This window comes from Python bivittatus, unplaced genomic scaffold (genome assembly GCF_059951505.1).
Source record: "Python bivittatus isolate LINGU-HERP-01145 unplaced genomic scaffold, Pbiv_v1 ctg000480_np1212, whole genome shotgun sequence".
Taxonomy (NCBI): Eukaryota; Metazoa; Chordata; class Lepidosauria; order Squamata; family Pythonidae; genus Python; species Python bivittatus.
The window spans coordinates 49,063,799-49,081,793 of record NW_028277075.1 but is presented as its reverse complement, the minus strand read 5'-3'; the positions used below and the strand labels follow the sequence as shown (position 1 = coordinate 49,081,793).

The window sequence follows — 17,995 nt, the reverse complement described above, 5'->3', positions numbered from 1 at the left end:
GAGGGATCTAAAGCACCCCCATCAGATAACTATCTAATTTCCCCTTGAACACAGCCTATGTAAGGGAGCCCACCTCCTTTCTCATTCCACTGTTGAACTGCTTTTTCTTGTTGGGATTTTTTCTTTTTAACATTCAACCAAAATCTGCTTTCCTGTAACTTCAGTTCATAATTCCACATCTTGCACTCTGGAATGATACAGGATAAAGAATACAGAGGTTAATCAGTTGGCATAAAAGTGCTAAACATAATATACAAAGACACGTTAACACTGAGTCAAGGTTGTACTAAAAATCATATATAGTTGCACAAATAGGTTCTGCATGCTGAAAAAGGTTATTTTAAGCTATTTCATATGGAAATGTTAACATAAGACACTGCCTTTTTTCTCAAGGTAAAAAGTGAATATAACCCAATGTTGCAGCATAATATAAAAGGTGAAAATCTTTTTATTGTTAAAATGTCTGGAAAAAAATACTTCAAAAATTGATGGATCCAACATTAAGCCAAATAAACCTTGAGGTTATTGTTCAGTTAATGTTGTTTAAAAAAAAATCTAATTTTAACACCACAATCAAATTCTATATAAGAAAGATCTATTATTCTTTCTCTTGGGAATGAAGCTAAATATTCTTCTTCTTTTAGACTTGACCACTGGACTGTCTGATTCTGCTGGAATGAGAATATGGTTTTACCTCTTCTATAAATTAGTTCTAAATAATTCTCAATAAGCACTGGCATGGGCTTTTGGTAAGACAATATGTTTGGCATAAAACACTGTTTCCTTCCTTTTCTAGTTTGCTTTGGAAGGAAAGCAGCAGAACAAAGTACAAAATCTCTAGTAACAGGAATGCAAGTTTTGAGAGACAAATAGTCATTATATCTAGGTGTGCCTCAATAATTTTCAGAAGTTTTCTGAGTGACTAGAGAAGATGACAGTGTTCTGTAGAGGTATTAATAAACAAATATTTCCACAAGATCAGCTGTTAAAACAGTAATGGCAGCCCTTGAGGTGAGCATGGCAAAATTTGCTGGTGGAGAATGTAAATAAGATACAAATGGGTAGAACTTAAACAACTGAAGTCAGAATTATATTAACTTTCACAAATGTCGGTTCTTATGGTACTTGACATTTGCAAATACATCTTTATAATTTGGGTGCGTTTTAATAAAACATTAGAAGCTGAGGTTTGAGTGACAAGTAATCATAGAAATCAAGGGTTACGTAGCTGGCTATTTATTGACAAGGCTGCTTATTTATGAATTTAGTTTCAAAAACACATTTACCATATTGCTTGGTTATTCAGAAGTTCTTAATAACTTATGACATGTGACACACTGCATTGTAAATTGTGCAAAAGCAATTAAATATGCAAAAAGTTATCAGACCCAGTCACAGAAATAAATATTCTAAAAAGGTTCAGCAACTTCCTTTTTTGTATGTCAGCCTATTTAATGTCATAGGAACAGGTCCAATTAAAAATATACTTGAACATTTATTTCATTTATTTTATAACAAAAGTAGTTTGCAATAAAATATTTACACAGGAAAAATATACTGTTGAAGTCATTATTAGAATATGGGAATACATTTTAGCACCATTTTGTCTGTTTAAACATCTGAGCACGTACGTGATGATCAAAGCTTTCTTGTGGGATCAGACCTGCTTCCTCTCTATCTTGTGCCATGCAGTAGGACAGGGAATGGGCATTCCCATGTCACTGGGAAACCTACAAATATCGTAAGGCCCCAAAACCTTTCCTCCTCTTGTTTTCCTAGTAAAGTGATATGGCTAAGCCCATAGGATAGAAGGGTATAGGTCTCGAAACTCATCTCCTGGAACACCTTGGTTTTAATTCCTGGACTCTGCCGTTCTGCCTTTTGGGTTAGTGGCTTTGTAATTGCTATTGCCTCCACCTAATATTCCAGGGAGTTCCTTACCTAGTCTCCTCCCCCTGACCCTGGTATATGAGAGGGATGGGGTTCCCTCAACCTTTGATGCATTACTGGTAATTAAAAAGGTAATAATGGAGGGAAAAAATAATGTAACCTCCTAGCTACATAGCCTATAGGCTTGTGACTCGAAGTTTTAGCTCTTCCTTGAGAGGTAGGCCAATATCATAAGAGATAAACAAAACTGAACTTTATTTTTAAGAACACGCATACAAAAAAATAGAAAATGCATCAAATACAAAACCCCTCTAACTTTAAGAGAAATTTATAAAGCACACTATTATCATTTGGATGGAAGGGTGGGTGGGTGGATGGATGGAAGGATGGATGGATGGATGGATGGATGGATGGATGGATGGATGGATGGATGGATGGATGGAGTGCATACATACATGCAGTATTCCAGGCAGACCACAAGAGGGTAAGGGTCTGCTACAAATAGCGATTCTCTGTTGGCAAATGGGAGGTTTTTTTTAACTGAGTAATACGGACTACAGAAAGCTTTCAAATGAAATTAATAACTTCATGAACAGCCTGAAGAAGCAGTGAATGAAAGCTGAGATTAAGCATCTAACTTCCTAGAACGCTGAAAAATAGGGAAATATAGCAAAAAATAGGAAATGTTTAATAAAAAATCTAAAAGGGCTGATAGAATCCTAACACAGTTTCTACAAAAATAGAAGACACTTGAAAAAGCTATTCCTGCTGCTTCAGTCTATCTGAAACTTCCTTTTCCCTGGAACTTCTACTTTAATCAAAGTCTGGTGCATGCCTTCTTCCTGTATTTCTCTCGGAGTTCTGCCTCAGGTTCCTCAGATAACTAAAGCTCTTTTTCTCTGAGAGGGAAGAGCTGCAGGGAATCTGCCTTTCATATGTGACAGAAAGAATATCTTTGCCTCCTGAGAATGTGGATTCAATCTCAGCTATTGGCTAACTCCCTGTGAATATGGGGGATTTGCAGCTTGTCCATTGGCTATACTGAGGAACTGATACTATGATGTATTATATAGCCATTGTGACTACTAGTTCAGTCATCCATAGCTTTATCTTAAATTGTCTGATGCCCTTTTAAAGTCACTGAGGCTGTCACCACATCTTGAGGAAGCAAAATCTAAAACTTAACTATATATTGTATGGGGTATTGTTTTGAATGGTAAATTCACTGCGTACACATGTAGTAATGTGGTTGTTCTCTCGCTTGTCTACACATAAATACACTTTATTACATACTGTACAGATTTTCTTAAATTTGTTTTACCAAATATTTTCATATTATTATCTCACAAGTCCTTGGTGGGCAAAATTCTCCGTGTTCTATCTCTGCACATCCAGAATCTCTTTTGAAGAATCCCCATCCATCCATAAGAGTTTTTGTGAATGTGTGTAGGGATACCTTCTTTTCTATTGACAGAAAGTACTCAGTGTGTTTGATACATTAGCACCAGAAAATATACACATATTTTGAACTACACCTATTAGACTTCCAGAGCAGATCCACTGAAAAATAGTGTGACACGTTTATGTAGTTTATGTATTTATAGAGCATAGGCCATTTATGCAAAATGGATTTGGGTTATCAAATAAATTGGATTATTTCTGTTGCAATTCTTGATGCAATAATCTGAAATTTTAAACCTTCTGAAAAACATGCTGTACTTCTATTTTTACATATAGGAGCTCACATTTTTAGGATTTCTTTGTTTTCTGTCCATGCATCATTGTTCTTCATATAACTCTAGGGGAAAATAGGGTATGATTCAGCACTTTTTAATGTTTGGTTCAAGGACTTTAAATTTCAGTGCCTTGAATAAAATTGAATATTCACAATACCAAAGTGAATTCAGTTTATCCCTCTGTTTCCAAGATTTTCATACAATTGTTGTTCCTGTATTATATTTCATAAGACTGCTTTAATCTCTATATGATGGTAACAAATCAAAACATATTAAGATGAAGAAAATGCTGATTAGATTTATTGGGTTATATCTGTTGATTTTTATTTAAAATATTTTGTCAAAAACTGGCCATATTCAGTTTCCTTAAATAGTTCAATAAATCCTTGTAAATGTTGGTCCCATCTGCATTTTGCAAAATAGACAAGATTGTGTTTGAACAGTTTCTGGCATTGATTCAGTCAGAGTGAATCACTTGAAACTCTCATTGATTTCAATGGGAGAGTTAAGCATGTTCTTGGCACTTTCGCATTTAAAGCAACAGGACACAAAAGTACTTAACACTGCATGGATCACGCCATCTGTTTTGGGATTGATCAAATCCAAAACTCCCACTATTTTCAAAGCAAATGTTTCGTCAATAAAATACCCAGAGTTAAAGCAGTACAGCTTTTAAATACATCTTAACAGTTTCACTAATCTTTGAAAAGTCATATTTACATATGAACATCTATGAAATCTAGTCTAATCTATGAAAAGTCATATTTACATATAAACATCTATGATCATCCTTCACTGTTAAAATGAAGATGATAATTGGCTTAATTATCAAGAATATTTGTTTCACAAGATGACTTTTCTTCTCTAGAAGTCTTTTTATTTTCCTTTAAAAGAAGAAGAAACTATTTCATTACAGTTGTAGATTGCAGAAACAAAGCAGGTAACACTAGAAGTGTAGCCAGTACAGTTTGTATTAGATTAATTGTGTTGGATCTGATATGTTGAAGCTTTGAAGTACAAATTATTAAAGTTGACTTTATGGTTTTGTGCAAGATAATTATTTATAAGAGAAGATATTCAGACTGGTGATGCAGCTGTTAACCATCATATCAGAGTCAGTTTAGTATAGTGGTTCAAGGTACCAAGCTAGAAACAGGAAGATGATGAATTCTAGTCCTGTCTTAGGCACAAAGCCAGCTGGGTGACTTTGTGCCAGTCACTTTCTCTCAGCCCTAGGAAGAAGAAGGCAATGGTGAATCACTTCTGAAAATGTCAAGAAAACTGTAAGGAGTTGTTCAGGCAGTCACCAAGAGTCAAGAGTGACTCAGAGCCCCCCTGCCCCTCAAGTTATATAAATCTAACCAAACCACATTCTCAGAATCCTCTCCATTACATTGAAAGTACAGGAGAAAGAATGCCAGAATCTAATGGCCTTGAATTGCCTATATAAAGAAGTTTTACACTTGAAAGCAACATTACTTGCCAGAATATTTGTATTTTCACTTCAACCTTTCTCCTACTATTATTAGTCTGAGCTCAGAGAAAATTGTTCTTTGCTGTGCTTCTGCAGCCTGGATTGTTGCTAGGGTAATTTGACAGTATCTGCTTCAGAAGTTCAAAATCTGGAAATTAGCTCATGTAGATTCTGCAAAGAAATAGTTTTTTGTGATGCTGCTTAAGAAATATTATTTGACAGTAGTAAAATATCTTCTGAAATTCCATCCCACTTGGAGAAAAATTGAGTTTGTTTGCAGTAATTTCATTTCTAATCATTCAGTCTTTCACTTTCCAGTATAAGTTAAGCCTTGAAACCGGTGATCTGGTTTTGCTTAAAAGCAAAAAAAAAACCAAAAAACATTTAAGTTGATTTGTGATGCATTTCTAGAAAAGGCTTTCAAAATTTTGAAATTTGGATGAACTTGTTATTAGATTTTGGTAGTATGGGGACTCATTTCTGTATTTTAGGTTACTAGAGAATTGACCAAAAATGTTCTTTTCCAATTTGGCCTGAAACAAATTCATGATACTTACATCTGTTTAGGCTTATTGGTGGTATGAATGATACAATTATTGTACATACAAGGTTCAGTAAGAGAAACATTTAAAATTAGATTGGAATTAGTGGTGCAATTTGTCCTAAAATATCAATAGTAGGTTTGGACACTCAAAGGACAGCACCTAATGCGCTGTCTAAAAAAACAAAGTTTACATCCTAGTCCTCCACTGTTTATGTGCTGTTATATACACATGGAAGTCCTGTTTATTTAGGCTTCTGTGGAAGACAGCTTGGGACACATATGTGCTTCCCCTTATGAAGTAAACAGAAAACATTTGTGGGCAAGGAAGATTTGGGACATACAGAATCTCCTCTCTCCCCCACTCCCCTTGTAACATTTTTCAACTCTGCCGTTGAAATGTGTTTTCTTTTTTAAAAAAAAAAATGCCTCAGCCCGTTGAGGGACTGTGATAGTGGGAAGAAGTTTATTCCCAATGTACTGCAAGTTTGACAAGAATTATTCCTTCAAAGTAGCTGTCTGCAACTGAAGATGACAAAATTTTTCCATTCATGCAGATTGCAGCATGTTTAACATCAAATGAATTTAACTTTCTGACACCAGTACTATAGGATTTAATGATACCAATAAAACCATCAGGGTAATGTTCCAGTGCAATATATTAATTGTCATCTGCAAGTAGTGCACTTCTGCTGCATAGATCAGTTGCTGTGCAAATGATGGTGCTTTTTAAGCAACTTTGTCATTAAGTTCACTATTATTTCATGGCACTATTATATTTTGGGAGTCTTGGCAGCAGGGAGAATGGTACTGATGTGGTTTGTTGTGGTGGAAGGGGAAGGGGTAGGATTGGATAGATGTTTTTGCCAGAATTGAGGAAGACCAATACAGAGTTGGATGTTATTGGAGGGTGGAGGAGAAAGGTGGAAGGGTGAAAACTGAATGCAGAAAATATCTTTGATAATGAGTATGGAAAGGTTGGAGAAGTTGGACAGAAGTTATTGGACAGCAGTGCAGGCAGCAGCAATACAGATTCAGAGTAACCTGAAGCTTTCCTTGTCCCTGTGGCCTTTGGCAGCTCCAAACAAGGAAGAAGGCAGAGGTGGGCTGAGCCAGGCCAAAGTATTGGCCAAGTATTGGATTTAACATTGATGGACCCAGGTGAGAGAAGGGGGGATTAGGGTAAGGTTTGGGTTTGGACAAGAATCATGCATAAGTGTTGCATGGGATTGTAATAGTGGTTGGTCCCAAAGTCTTGCATGAGAAGCTTGCACCTAGCGGAGATTATGATGGTGAAGACTCTCTGAAAAGTGTGGAGCATCTGTGAAGCACCCATCTCCCTTGCCGCTGGGGTGAGAGTACAGTAAGGAAGGATTTCTGTAATCTTCACTGTGGGACCATAGTGGAAGTGAATCTTCTGGAGTGTGGTACGTTAGTTGTGGATATGTTGATTGAAGATATGTATTCAGAGGGTAACTAGAGCACCATGCAGACAGCTGCCCCTTGATGATTGGTGTGTTATGTGTGAGGGAGGTTAGTCAGAGAGCAGTTGCAGAGTGCTGCCCCCCCCCCCCCCCGAGTGTTGGTGGTATGGTGGGTTGTGTTGGGGTTTGATGGAGCCAAGGGGAGGAGGTTGAGTAAATTGATGGATGATACTAGTTGTGAATGTCTCTTCACGAGTCTGGATTCTGTGATTGCTCCAGTATTGGATGCTGCAGTGCTTATTCTTCTTCCCCATGCTGTCTTCTGTTTTTATGAAGTACACTGATGAAAGTCAGCCAGGCATGGCTAGGCCAGGGATGTTGTAGAAGGTTTGACTTGGTTCCTCAAGACTGTCAGAAAGTGGATGAAATGAAGCAAACTCAGATTGAATCTCAGCTAGGAGGTGCTATTTGTCTGGAAAATCAAGGCTCTACACTTAAATCCAGTTACAGGTAGTCCTCGTTTAACAACCACAGTTGGGACTGGCAATTCAGTCATTAAGCGAAGTGGTTACTAAGTGAAACTCTGATTGTGCCTATGATCTAACTTCAGCTTTCCTTTGCTTTGCAGATCTACAAAGGTCATAGATGCAGGGATTGGTCATAAAATTACTTTTTCATCACAGTTGTAACTAAAATGGTCGTTAAACGAGGCAGTCGCTAAATGAGGACTACCTCTATTGCTCTGGATGAAATGGCACTTCCAGTAAAAGAGTTGCTTTGCTGGGCTCATGTTCTCCTGGACTCATGGCTCCTAGTCAGGAGACCCTTTTCCCAGTTGAGGTTGATGGACCAGTTGGCCCCCATTTGGATCAAGAGGCTCTGGTAGCTGAGGCTCGTGCCCTTATCACCTAGCTGTTTGACTGCTGTAATGCACTCGAATGGGACAGTCTTTGAAGGCAAATTGGAAACTCAGTTCATACAAGATGCAGCAATTAGGCTTTCACAGATGAAAAGCTCTACTGTAATATAATACGTTTTGAGGTGCTCCAGCATTGGTTTCTTAATCCATTTCAAAGGACTGGTTTGTAAAGCCTTTTATGGCTTGACTTCAGAGTCCCTTAGGAACAGTCTGCTCTACTGTTTAATGTTTGCTTCTAGAGGTAGGATGTTTAAGATCTTATCCCTGACATCAAGGGGAAATGGAGTAAGAGGCAATCTTTCTGTGTGTGATGGCTTAAAATTGTGAATGACCTTGCCCCTAGAGGTTCGCCTGGTTCTTTCCTTATTGGCTTTTTGAAATGGTTTCAAGAAGATACTATTTGACCAGGATTTGGGATGATGATTTGATTTGGACTGAGTTTTTTGATTCTTTGAAATGCTTGTTCTTTTTTGCTGTTAGGCAGTGTTGGGTTGTTGTTTTTTTACATTGTAATTGGTGATGTTTGTAGCATCAGGTTACCATGTTGTTCCTCTCTTGCTGTAGTGTGCTATGTTAGGTTAACTGATGATGGGATTTCTTTTGGGATGGTTTTATGAAGTTTAAAAATTTCCCAGAGTCTCTGGAGCTGATTAGTATAGAGACAACAAATAAATACATACGTTTATTTATAAATTTATTTTTTATTTGCTATACATTCATAGACCAAATTGGTCTACCTTCGGTAATGACACTATATGGATTATTGACTTGTACCCTGAGGTCATCAACTGGGCACTTTTTCTGAGCTCACTACAAATACATTAGGCATCGATGATAAATTCTGATGTCTCTGTGATAGGGCTCATTACTGAACAAACATCTATTGGAATGAACCCATAACTGTTTAGGAAGGGACTCAAAACATGTTTATTTAACCAGGGTTTTTACGGTTACTCTTTTAGGTTTGTGTTTTACATCTGTCATATTTTATAGTATCTTTATAAGCAGTCCAGAGCTGTTAAGGAAATGGCTGGCATATGAAACAGTAACACAGAGAAATCATTGAGAAAATATTTCATTGTCCCATCCCAAAACCTGAAAGTCACCATTCTTCAGCAAAAGTATTTCAAAGGAAAACTTTAACCAGTTGAAATGTGCTGAACTAGACTTTATCATCAGTTTCTGTATCTTGGAGCTCAATAGAAACTCTTTAATTTAGTTAAATAAGCTTAAATAAACTACAAAATGTGTGTCATCATCAAGGATGTGAATTTTCATTGTCTATAAGCATCTTAGCCTTAAACAAAAAAGTTTTCTTTTGTATACTACCATTTGTGTGTGTGTGTATTTTTATGCCTCCCATATGAAGAAAATGCTTCCTACATCTGAGAAAACACACTCTGCTAAAAAATTATGCTACAATCAATCTGCTGGTCCTCCTTATGCCATAAGAGCTTTTGTTGTTTATTACAATCTTGAAACTGCTGATTACAGAAGAAACTAACAGTGCTTGCTTCTAATAGCTAAACATTTTTTTTCTGTGCAACCATACTGCATAGGGAATAGCTGCCAAAAATGCATCCGTGACCCAAATGATGTGTCATTTTCTGAGGTAGTCTAGGTCAGGAAACAGAACAAGAACTACTGGAGCTCCACTGTCTTGTTGTGGGGTATAATAACAGAATCTTGAAAGCCTGACAGAGTTTCTCTGCCCCCAGTGATTCTCTGGTATGAGAGAATCAAGGTGGGGTAATCTTGAGTTTCTCACCCATTCCTCATTTTCAGGACTGAGCTGGTGTTTACATAACCACTCTTGCAATCCTTCGAGGCTATCTCTATACTCATCTACACTGAAATATATTCTCATATATTTTCTTTCAAAATATTGATCTATTTAAAATTGTTCCATTTCCTTTAATTAAGTGCCTTTATTTGCATGACACAGTTTATATCTATTTATTTGAATACCATGATCAGAAATTAGTTGATTTCTGCAACATTTGCAAAAGTGGGAAATCTCTACTGTCTAGTCCCGTCTAACAGTGGTACAAATGGATTCTTGTAGTGAGTTGAAGTTACTTTCCCCTACAGAAAAGACTTGGAGATTGCATTGGGAGGCTAATGCAATTAATTGTTGCACTTTTGAATGGAATCCAAAATTTGACCTCATTGACCAACATCATAAAAGCTGGACTAGCAATTTATCTGTACAAGCTTTAGCTTAAAATACTAAATATTTTTAAAATAAGTATATCCTACCTTGTGAATATCTGGATCCTTGGTTTCAGGTCTAAATCTTCTAACATTGAAATGAATCTAAGATTCCCTTCTGTAATAAAAAAAGAATCCTAAATTATTTCTGTTGGGAAGGAAAACTTTACTTTTCAAAAAAGTAGATAAATTGGATAGAGTTTTATTCATTTTTCTAAAACATTATGACTGGCAACAATATAAAATGCTTGTTCAATTATCAAGGGGTCATTGAGGGTTGAAAGCTGCAGTCCTATGCATGTTAACATGTGTATAAACTTCATTAAATATACTCAAGTTTGTGTGGAGATAAACATGGAGAATTGGTACATAAATGAAAGACAAATATTGAACACAATTGAAAATATATTGATGGAGTCTTATCAATCTTTATGATTAGAAAACCCATGGTAAAAAGAAATAGAAACCATGTCAGAATTTTTGGAATAAAATAATTTTTCTGTAATATGCTTCTTGTTGTTGTTTAACAAAATAAAAAAGGGTATTAATCACAAACAGTTACATTAGAATAATGTTATGGTTGAGACATAAATTTGGAGAACTAATTCCATTGCTAATTGCTATTGGAGCTTTAAATTAGCCCCCAGGGGCAGTGGATTTCACGTCTCCTAATCCAGGTGGTGATACCAAGTTATGTAGATCTCAAATGAATCTGCCATTGGGCAGGTATGTATGCTATTGTAAGCCAATAGTTTGAGAATAACCTACTCTGGCACTGAGGACTCTAATGGAGATCAGTATATGCCTTTGCCCATGCAGGCCTTTTAGGAGTAGGCAGGGCTCCGTTAATTTCCCTGCTTTCATGGGTTTATGGCTCAACCTTGGCATTATTGTAACGTAGTTTTTTGTGTTTAATGTTTCTTAGACTTGGTTTTCCATTGCCAGCATGGAAGGAACCCTAATGCATGAGTTTCAGAGGAGAAAGTAGCAGTCTGAACCTGCTGTGTGGCTCGATCAGCAAGCGTGAGTATTAACGCTAGAGCTGTCAGGCCTTGTGAAAATTAATGAAGCCTGACGGTTACCCAGTGAAAGGTCAGAGGCAGAGCTTGCTCTTACGTAACATTTGTGTTTTGTTGTGTCTAACAACAGTTTGAACAAAGGAGAGCTTTTATGTGTGAGCCTTAGATTTATCACAGGACTCCATAGGTCTTGGCCTTCTCTTTGCCTTGTGTTGTAGCTTCATGTTTTCCTTGCATAAAACCAAAGTATTCAGCTGTTTGCTTTTTTGCCCACCTTGATTGATTTTTCCCATGCTTCTCAACTGTCCTTCCAGTCTCTGTCCAAATCAGTTACCACTTTTGCAAGGAGAGCAGTTAAACTAGTAGCAGTGATGAATATTTTGTTAATAAATTTTGAGGAATGCCTGATGTTAGGCCATGTGTGTGTGTGTGTGTGAGAGATGTTAAGGCCATCATGCTGTTGCATTGACTTTTTCAGTTTGAGATTATATGTGAAAGATGAGAATTACATTTGGTTAATTTAGAGAATATATTGATAATTTCACTGAGTCATTAAAATGCTTCAAAAGTGGTTCTTGCTTTGCCTTAGACTCCTTGGTTGTATTTATCAGGAAGACTGCTAAACTCAAGCATCTTGAAAAGAAAGAAGCCTGAACAAACCATAGGAGTTGGATTAAAGAGAATAAACATTCCATTTCTAGCAATCATTCTGAATTCTATCTACTGAGTGTGTTGGGGATAATACGGGAGGGAGCAGTTAAATTACAGAAAAGGAAGACCACTAATGAATGGGAAAGATGTTTAGTTCTTAATCCTTAGGCATGTCAAAACATCTGCTTGTGAAGGAATATCTTCCTGTTGCTTCCTTGCTGATCTGATCTTAACCAAGTTAGTTCACCTTTTTGCTCTTTTCTCACCTCCAAATAATCAGTCTTGCAAGGTTCTGGGAAATCTTCAGCCCAATATTTTCTGTTATGCATTTATCCACATTTGTGTAGAAGTTGACTTTTCTACACAAATAGAGGCAACCTGGAGTTTATTTGCAGAAAATTAGACAACATTATGAGTGAACTACTTTGGTGAGCAATAATCCATGACTAAGCATATCATCCAACCAGAGTCTTGTATTTAGTTCAGATTGAACTAGTCAGAATATCCTGTCCTCTCTCTTTATATAAAATTCTTAATAGAACTTTATTCAAGATACTGTCAAGTTAAAAATACAGCCCAGCCCCTGCCAATATGCAGTCTAAAAAGTAACTCTTTTCCTTTCTTCATCATGGAAGACAACAAAGTGGTTTGTATATCTCCAGTTATAGGCTCCATTCTTTAGAATACTTTGGGTTACCATTTGATTGTGTGCATGTGCTCTAATGATCATTTTACTTTTAGCCTTTTTCTGACTTGTACTATTGCAGCTGGCTGGGATCATTCTTGAATTGTGGTACATGTTAAAATGACCCAAATTGAAAATAAATTTATTATGTCTCCTTCCTAAAATCAGATGCTAGTCCATAGGTTTTCTTTTTAATTTGCTTTTACAAGAATTTTCTAAGAGAAAAGAAAAAATTGTAATAGGAACAGGTAGGAATACATGTATAAAATAATACACCCAGACACGCACACACACACACACACACACACACACAGACACACACACGGACATATATACCAATACAAGCAACAGAATACAGGTAAGATAACCAAATCTTGAATAATCAAAAAATCTAAAACATCAAGTGGCTATATATATTCTAAATATAATTAACAGCCAAGAGTATTCTAAGATATTTCATACCCAATTTCTAGTCAAAGCATATCTCTGTTGAACTGTAAGAATATTTGGTTAACACAATTAAAATCAAAAAGAGGGAAAAAAGCTTTAAATAATAAACAGCATATTGAAAGAATAATGTCAATAATATATAAACTATATGTAAGATTAAAATATAAACTCTATAACCCAAATTTGGAATGTGGCACAATTCCATGTATAGAAATGGTTTCCAAATAAGATTGAATTGTACATCAGATTTACTTTTCAAATCCAAAGTTATTCTAAACATCAAAAGCTATTCCCACAATTTAGTAAATCATTCTTCCATAGAGGGGATCAAAGATCTTTTCCAATAAAAAGTATATAAAATCCTTATAGCTGTAATGATATACAATGCCATTTAAGTATATATTGAAGAAATATATAGTTTAATGAAGTTAAACTCGGGATAAAATGGAATTATGACTTTCAAGATTACTTCCATTCTGTGATGAATCGTTTTCCAATGTTGTTGAGCTTTACAGCGTTGCCATCACGTATGGAAGAAGGATAGAATCTGTTCAATGCATTTCCAGCATTTTGTAGAGAAGGAGGTACTCAGTTTACCAGTCTTGACTGGAATAGTGTACCAGCAGTAAAAGGTATCAACTCTTTTTAAGATTTTCAAATCCCAAAATTTTGGGCCAGCCTGAAGTCACCTTCCCTAAAACTATTGTACTTGTGAGAGTGATCCAAGTTGGTGTGGATGCCAAGCTTCAGAACCCTGAGATGTATAGCTTTAAGTTTATGACTAATACAATTTAAGAAAATGAATGCAGTGTTCTTTATGATCTTATAAATGGCCATATGAGAGTGTAGTCATCATAAGGATAGGCTAGCTTTTCAAAATAACCAAATGAGAACAATTCATTAGTTTCATACATTTATAGCAATAGCCTGAACTTAAGTGGCTACCTTGACATACATACATACATACAATTACAGAGTGAAGTTTATTCTACTCTAAGCTGATATTGATTTAAAAAAAACCCTCCCAAAGTTATTATTAAAAAAGGTGAAGAATCCTAAGGGCTGACAAAAATGCATACCTGTGCAGTTCACCTGTATCTTTTTGGCTCACTAATGTTGAACAGGATTATGGGCTATTTTAAATATGTTCAAGAATGGGTCAGTGGTTCCTCCTCTTGGTCCATTTGGATGACTAACCAAATTTAAGGGGTTGTATGAGATGATCCAATGTATTAGAAAGTGGTCCATTTTATTTCCTTTTTTAATGTTGAAATTGTAGTCTGGAGAAGGCAGTAGCAGTGAATTGTTGACAGATATTGCAAGCAAGGCAAACATGAGAGAAGGGGTTTCCCAAAACTTCTGAAAACTTTCCCTTTTCCTCTGAAAATGTTGATAATAAAAAAATTGTGATAGCAAATATTAAGAAGATTGTAGAGAGTGCATAATTAAGAAAGAGAAAAAAAAATCAGAAAGTGTAAGGCAAGAGTTAACACAACAGATCACACTTTTACCATACTAATTAATCTGGCATAATGTATTGTTCTCTATTGCCACAATGGATTGTATGCCATCAGGTTGGTCTCTTCTCTTAGCAACTACAAAGATGGGCTGCCTTTGGGAGGATCTGTCCCCAACCTGGATCTTCAGGCCTTCCAAAAGTATACTTGTTGCTGCTATAATCAAGTCCATCCACCTTGCTGCTGATTGTCCTCTTCTTCTTTTCTTCCACCTTTCCTGGCATTACAGACTTCTCAAGAAAGCTGAGCTTGTACATAATGTGTCAGAGTGGGATAATTTGAGCCAATCTACTGCCATATTCACAATATTTTGTGGATAAATTTGCAAAGTAATGGAAAGTGCTCAGTTTCCTATTAAACTTCAGTTGAACCTTTCTCAATCTGATGTCCCCAAAATGTGGTAGACTTCACCCTTTGGTCATTTGGGGAATTGAAAAGCCCAATACATCTGGAGGGCACCAGATTGGAAAGGTGAGTCTGAACCATTAATTATTACAGCAAGAACTGAGTGCCATATATGGCCTTCAAATGGAATGCTGGAGGCCATTGTTCCAAAGATGGTGGAGCCAGAGCAAAGAACATTGAGCACAGCCATGACAAAAACTACATTTGATTTGTTTTAGTTTAAATTTAAAGCTTAATTTAATCAATTATATATAGTTAACACAATTATACCCTATATATTTATGAATTTTCTTGTTCTGCCAGAGTAATACTAACAAATTAGCAGTGAGTTTCGGAAGGACTCTTGGAGGGTGCTTGTGACTCTGTAGTCGAAGTTGCATACTTCTGGATAAAAAATGTTCAGCCACATGAACTATTCCATAAACTTAATATGCCTTACTTTTCACATGATTTTCCTGAACAAAATCTGTCCGATGTGAGTTTAAATGTGAAAGCTATGTTTGCTCTGGGACAACAGTTTCTTAAATAATTAAATGCTTTGTTTCTGTATTGTTTCAGGAAACTTGCCATATGAGTACAAAATAGTGATTGCTGGGAATCATGAACTAACGTTTGATAAGGAATTCATGGCAGACCTTGTTAAACAGGATTACTACCGCTTTCCCTCTGTATCCAAATTGAAACCAGAGGACTTTGACAATGTTCAGTCACTTCTGACAAACAGTATTTACTTGCAAGATTCTGAGGTGACAGTCAAAGGATTCCGAATATATGGTGCTCCTTGGTAAGTCTAAAATTCAGCTTCGTGTGAATTCATATGTAATTAGTTCAGCTGTCTGTGAAGTTTTTATCTTAATATACTATGTGATTTCTCCTGAAAAGAGAGACATGTAATAGATACTCCATAACTCAAAATCTTCTATGTTCGTTAGAAACCTAATGCTATGAGGAAATTCTGGAAAATCAGTTATTTTGGATAATAGACTTCAAATCCAAAAGTCCTGGTTTTATTTATCTAAGGGGCTGATACTCCAAAAATTGTAACAGATTTTGTGTGTGTTTTTAAATGATGTGAAGTAGCTTAATCACAGCATGCTAAGCTGGGATACCTATTTTAAAAGAAATAAATTTACAGTGCATGCTACAATAAAAAAAAAAAAAAAAACCTGTAACTTTCTTAGGCCAGAGTGTAGAGATTGAGTAAATGGGTAAAACTGCCCCAAACATGCCCAGTTAAGATTGATGCTTATTCCCTTTGCTTCTCTGTGTCGGATTTCATACAAAAGCTAAACTGCGCTCATCTGATTACTATGATCTGTTCATTTCAAGAAAAAGTATTCTTTGAAAGACACTGTTAATGATGGTTATTATAAGCCTGCTTGTTCCCACAGCTCTTTTGTTAGTAATCTGCTAATTAGATACTCCACATAGTTAAGATCTCTGATGTCCCTACCTATGTCTCTGCTGATCATGGCAGGGTTCCTCTTCATTTAACTCCTTGTGCTCTTAATAGCAAACGCTTGGGTTAAATGTTTACTACAAGGAAATATGACAGTCTGCTAATTTTCCCAAGGTATTTGAAAGCTGCAATTACATTTTCCTTCTTTGTGCTTGTATTTTATTGTTGTGTAATTGAAGAAAGAAATGTCTACTTTTTCATACTTCAGGTCTATTTGAAAACATTAGAAATATGCTGTACATATGCATATATGTATGTGTGTATAGACACATACATGCACACATATATACACACACGCATAATCAGAGACCAGGAATATAGACAAAGACACACAGAGAGAGAGAGAGAGAGAGAGATGTTATCTTTACATAATACTTGTTTAATGTTCTTGTTCCAAAACATATCTGCAAGATTTGGAGTTTAGATTATGTCTGCATGTCTTGCAAATAACCTAAATGTAATGGGTCCATTAAAATATGTTTTTCCCATTCACATCCATACTAGCTAAAAAGGTACGAATCTTACTTTAACCTCCCCCCCCAAAAAAAAATGGCAAGAGAAGAATTTACCTTACCTCAGGGATGAGCAATCTGGTGTCGTCCAGTTGTTTTGGACTTTGAACTTCAGCTCCCATCAACTGCATGGCCAATTTTAAAGGAAGATGGGAGTTAATATTCCCAAAGTTTGAGAAGTTGCTCTATCTCCATTTCTCCTTTCATACATGTTCCCAGAATGGGATGGGTTCAACAGAGGGAAGATTCACTTCTGTCTTATGCATTTCTTTTACTGTTAAAGATTAAATCCAATCTTAACTGTTAATAAATCAAGTCAATACTTTAAGAAATGTCCCTTCCCTCTATTGTTTATTTTTCCTCCTAGTCAGCAGAAGCAATTTAAACTTTTCATGTAAATGAGTGAATTGTATGGTGCGGAATTACGTCATATAAAAAAATAATCCCCAAAGTGGTGAAAATTATGCTGGTGATAACCTCAGCCTGCAGTGTGTATGTGTTGTTGTTGTTTAGTCGTTAAGTCGTGTCCGACTCTTCGTGACCCCATGAACCATATTGCGCCAGGCCTTCCTGTCCTTCACTGCCTCCCTGAGTTTGCTCAGTTTCATGCTCATTGCTTCAGTGATGCTATCTAACCATCTCATCCTCTGCCGTCCTCTTCTCCTTTTGCCTTCAATCTTTCCCAGCATCAGGGTCTTCTCCAAAGAGATCTCTCTTCGCATTAGGTGGCCAAAATATCTGAGCTTGAGCTTCATTATCGATCCTTCCAATGAGCAATCAGGGTTGATTTCCTTTAAGATTGACTGGTTTGACCTCCTAGCAGTCCAGGGAACTCTTAAGAGTCTTCTCCAGCACCACAGTTCAAAGGCATCAATTCTTCGGCGCTCGGCCTTTTTTATGGTCCAGCTCTCACAGCCATATGTATGTGTGTATGTATCCAAAGTGAAATATAGTTATGTAGATTATATATTTGTTGTCATTTCAGCAAATCCAGGGGAGCTCCAGATTGGCAGCATTCACTTTGTCATAAACTTGTCCACTGCTTTTCCAGATATTAGTAATAGATTTTTCTGTGGCCTGGTCGTGTCTTAGGACTAAGTGC

The 17,995-nt window shown here is 36.4% G+C and overlaps 1 protein-coding gene across 4 annotated transcripts in view; it reads left to right on the top strand.

Moving 5' to 3' along the window:
* The window catches only part of MPPED2 (metallophosphoesterase domain containing 2), a 154,545-nt gene that overhangs the window by 68,793 nt on the left and 67,757 nt on the right, over positions 1–17,995 (top strand). For all 4 annotated transcript variants that reach the window (XM_088145854.1, XM_088145856.1, XM_088145855.1 and 1 more), the window contains exon 4: positions 15,481–15,706. In XM_088145854.1, coding sequence (XP_088001980.1) covers positions 15,481–15,706 — 226 coding nt within the window. The remainder of the gene's footprint in view (positions 1–15,480; positions 15,707–17,995) is intronic.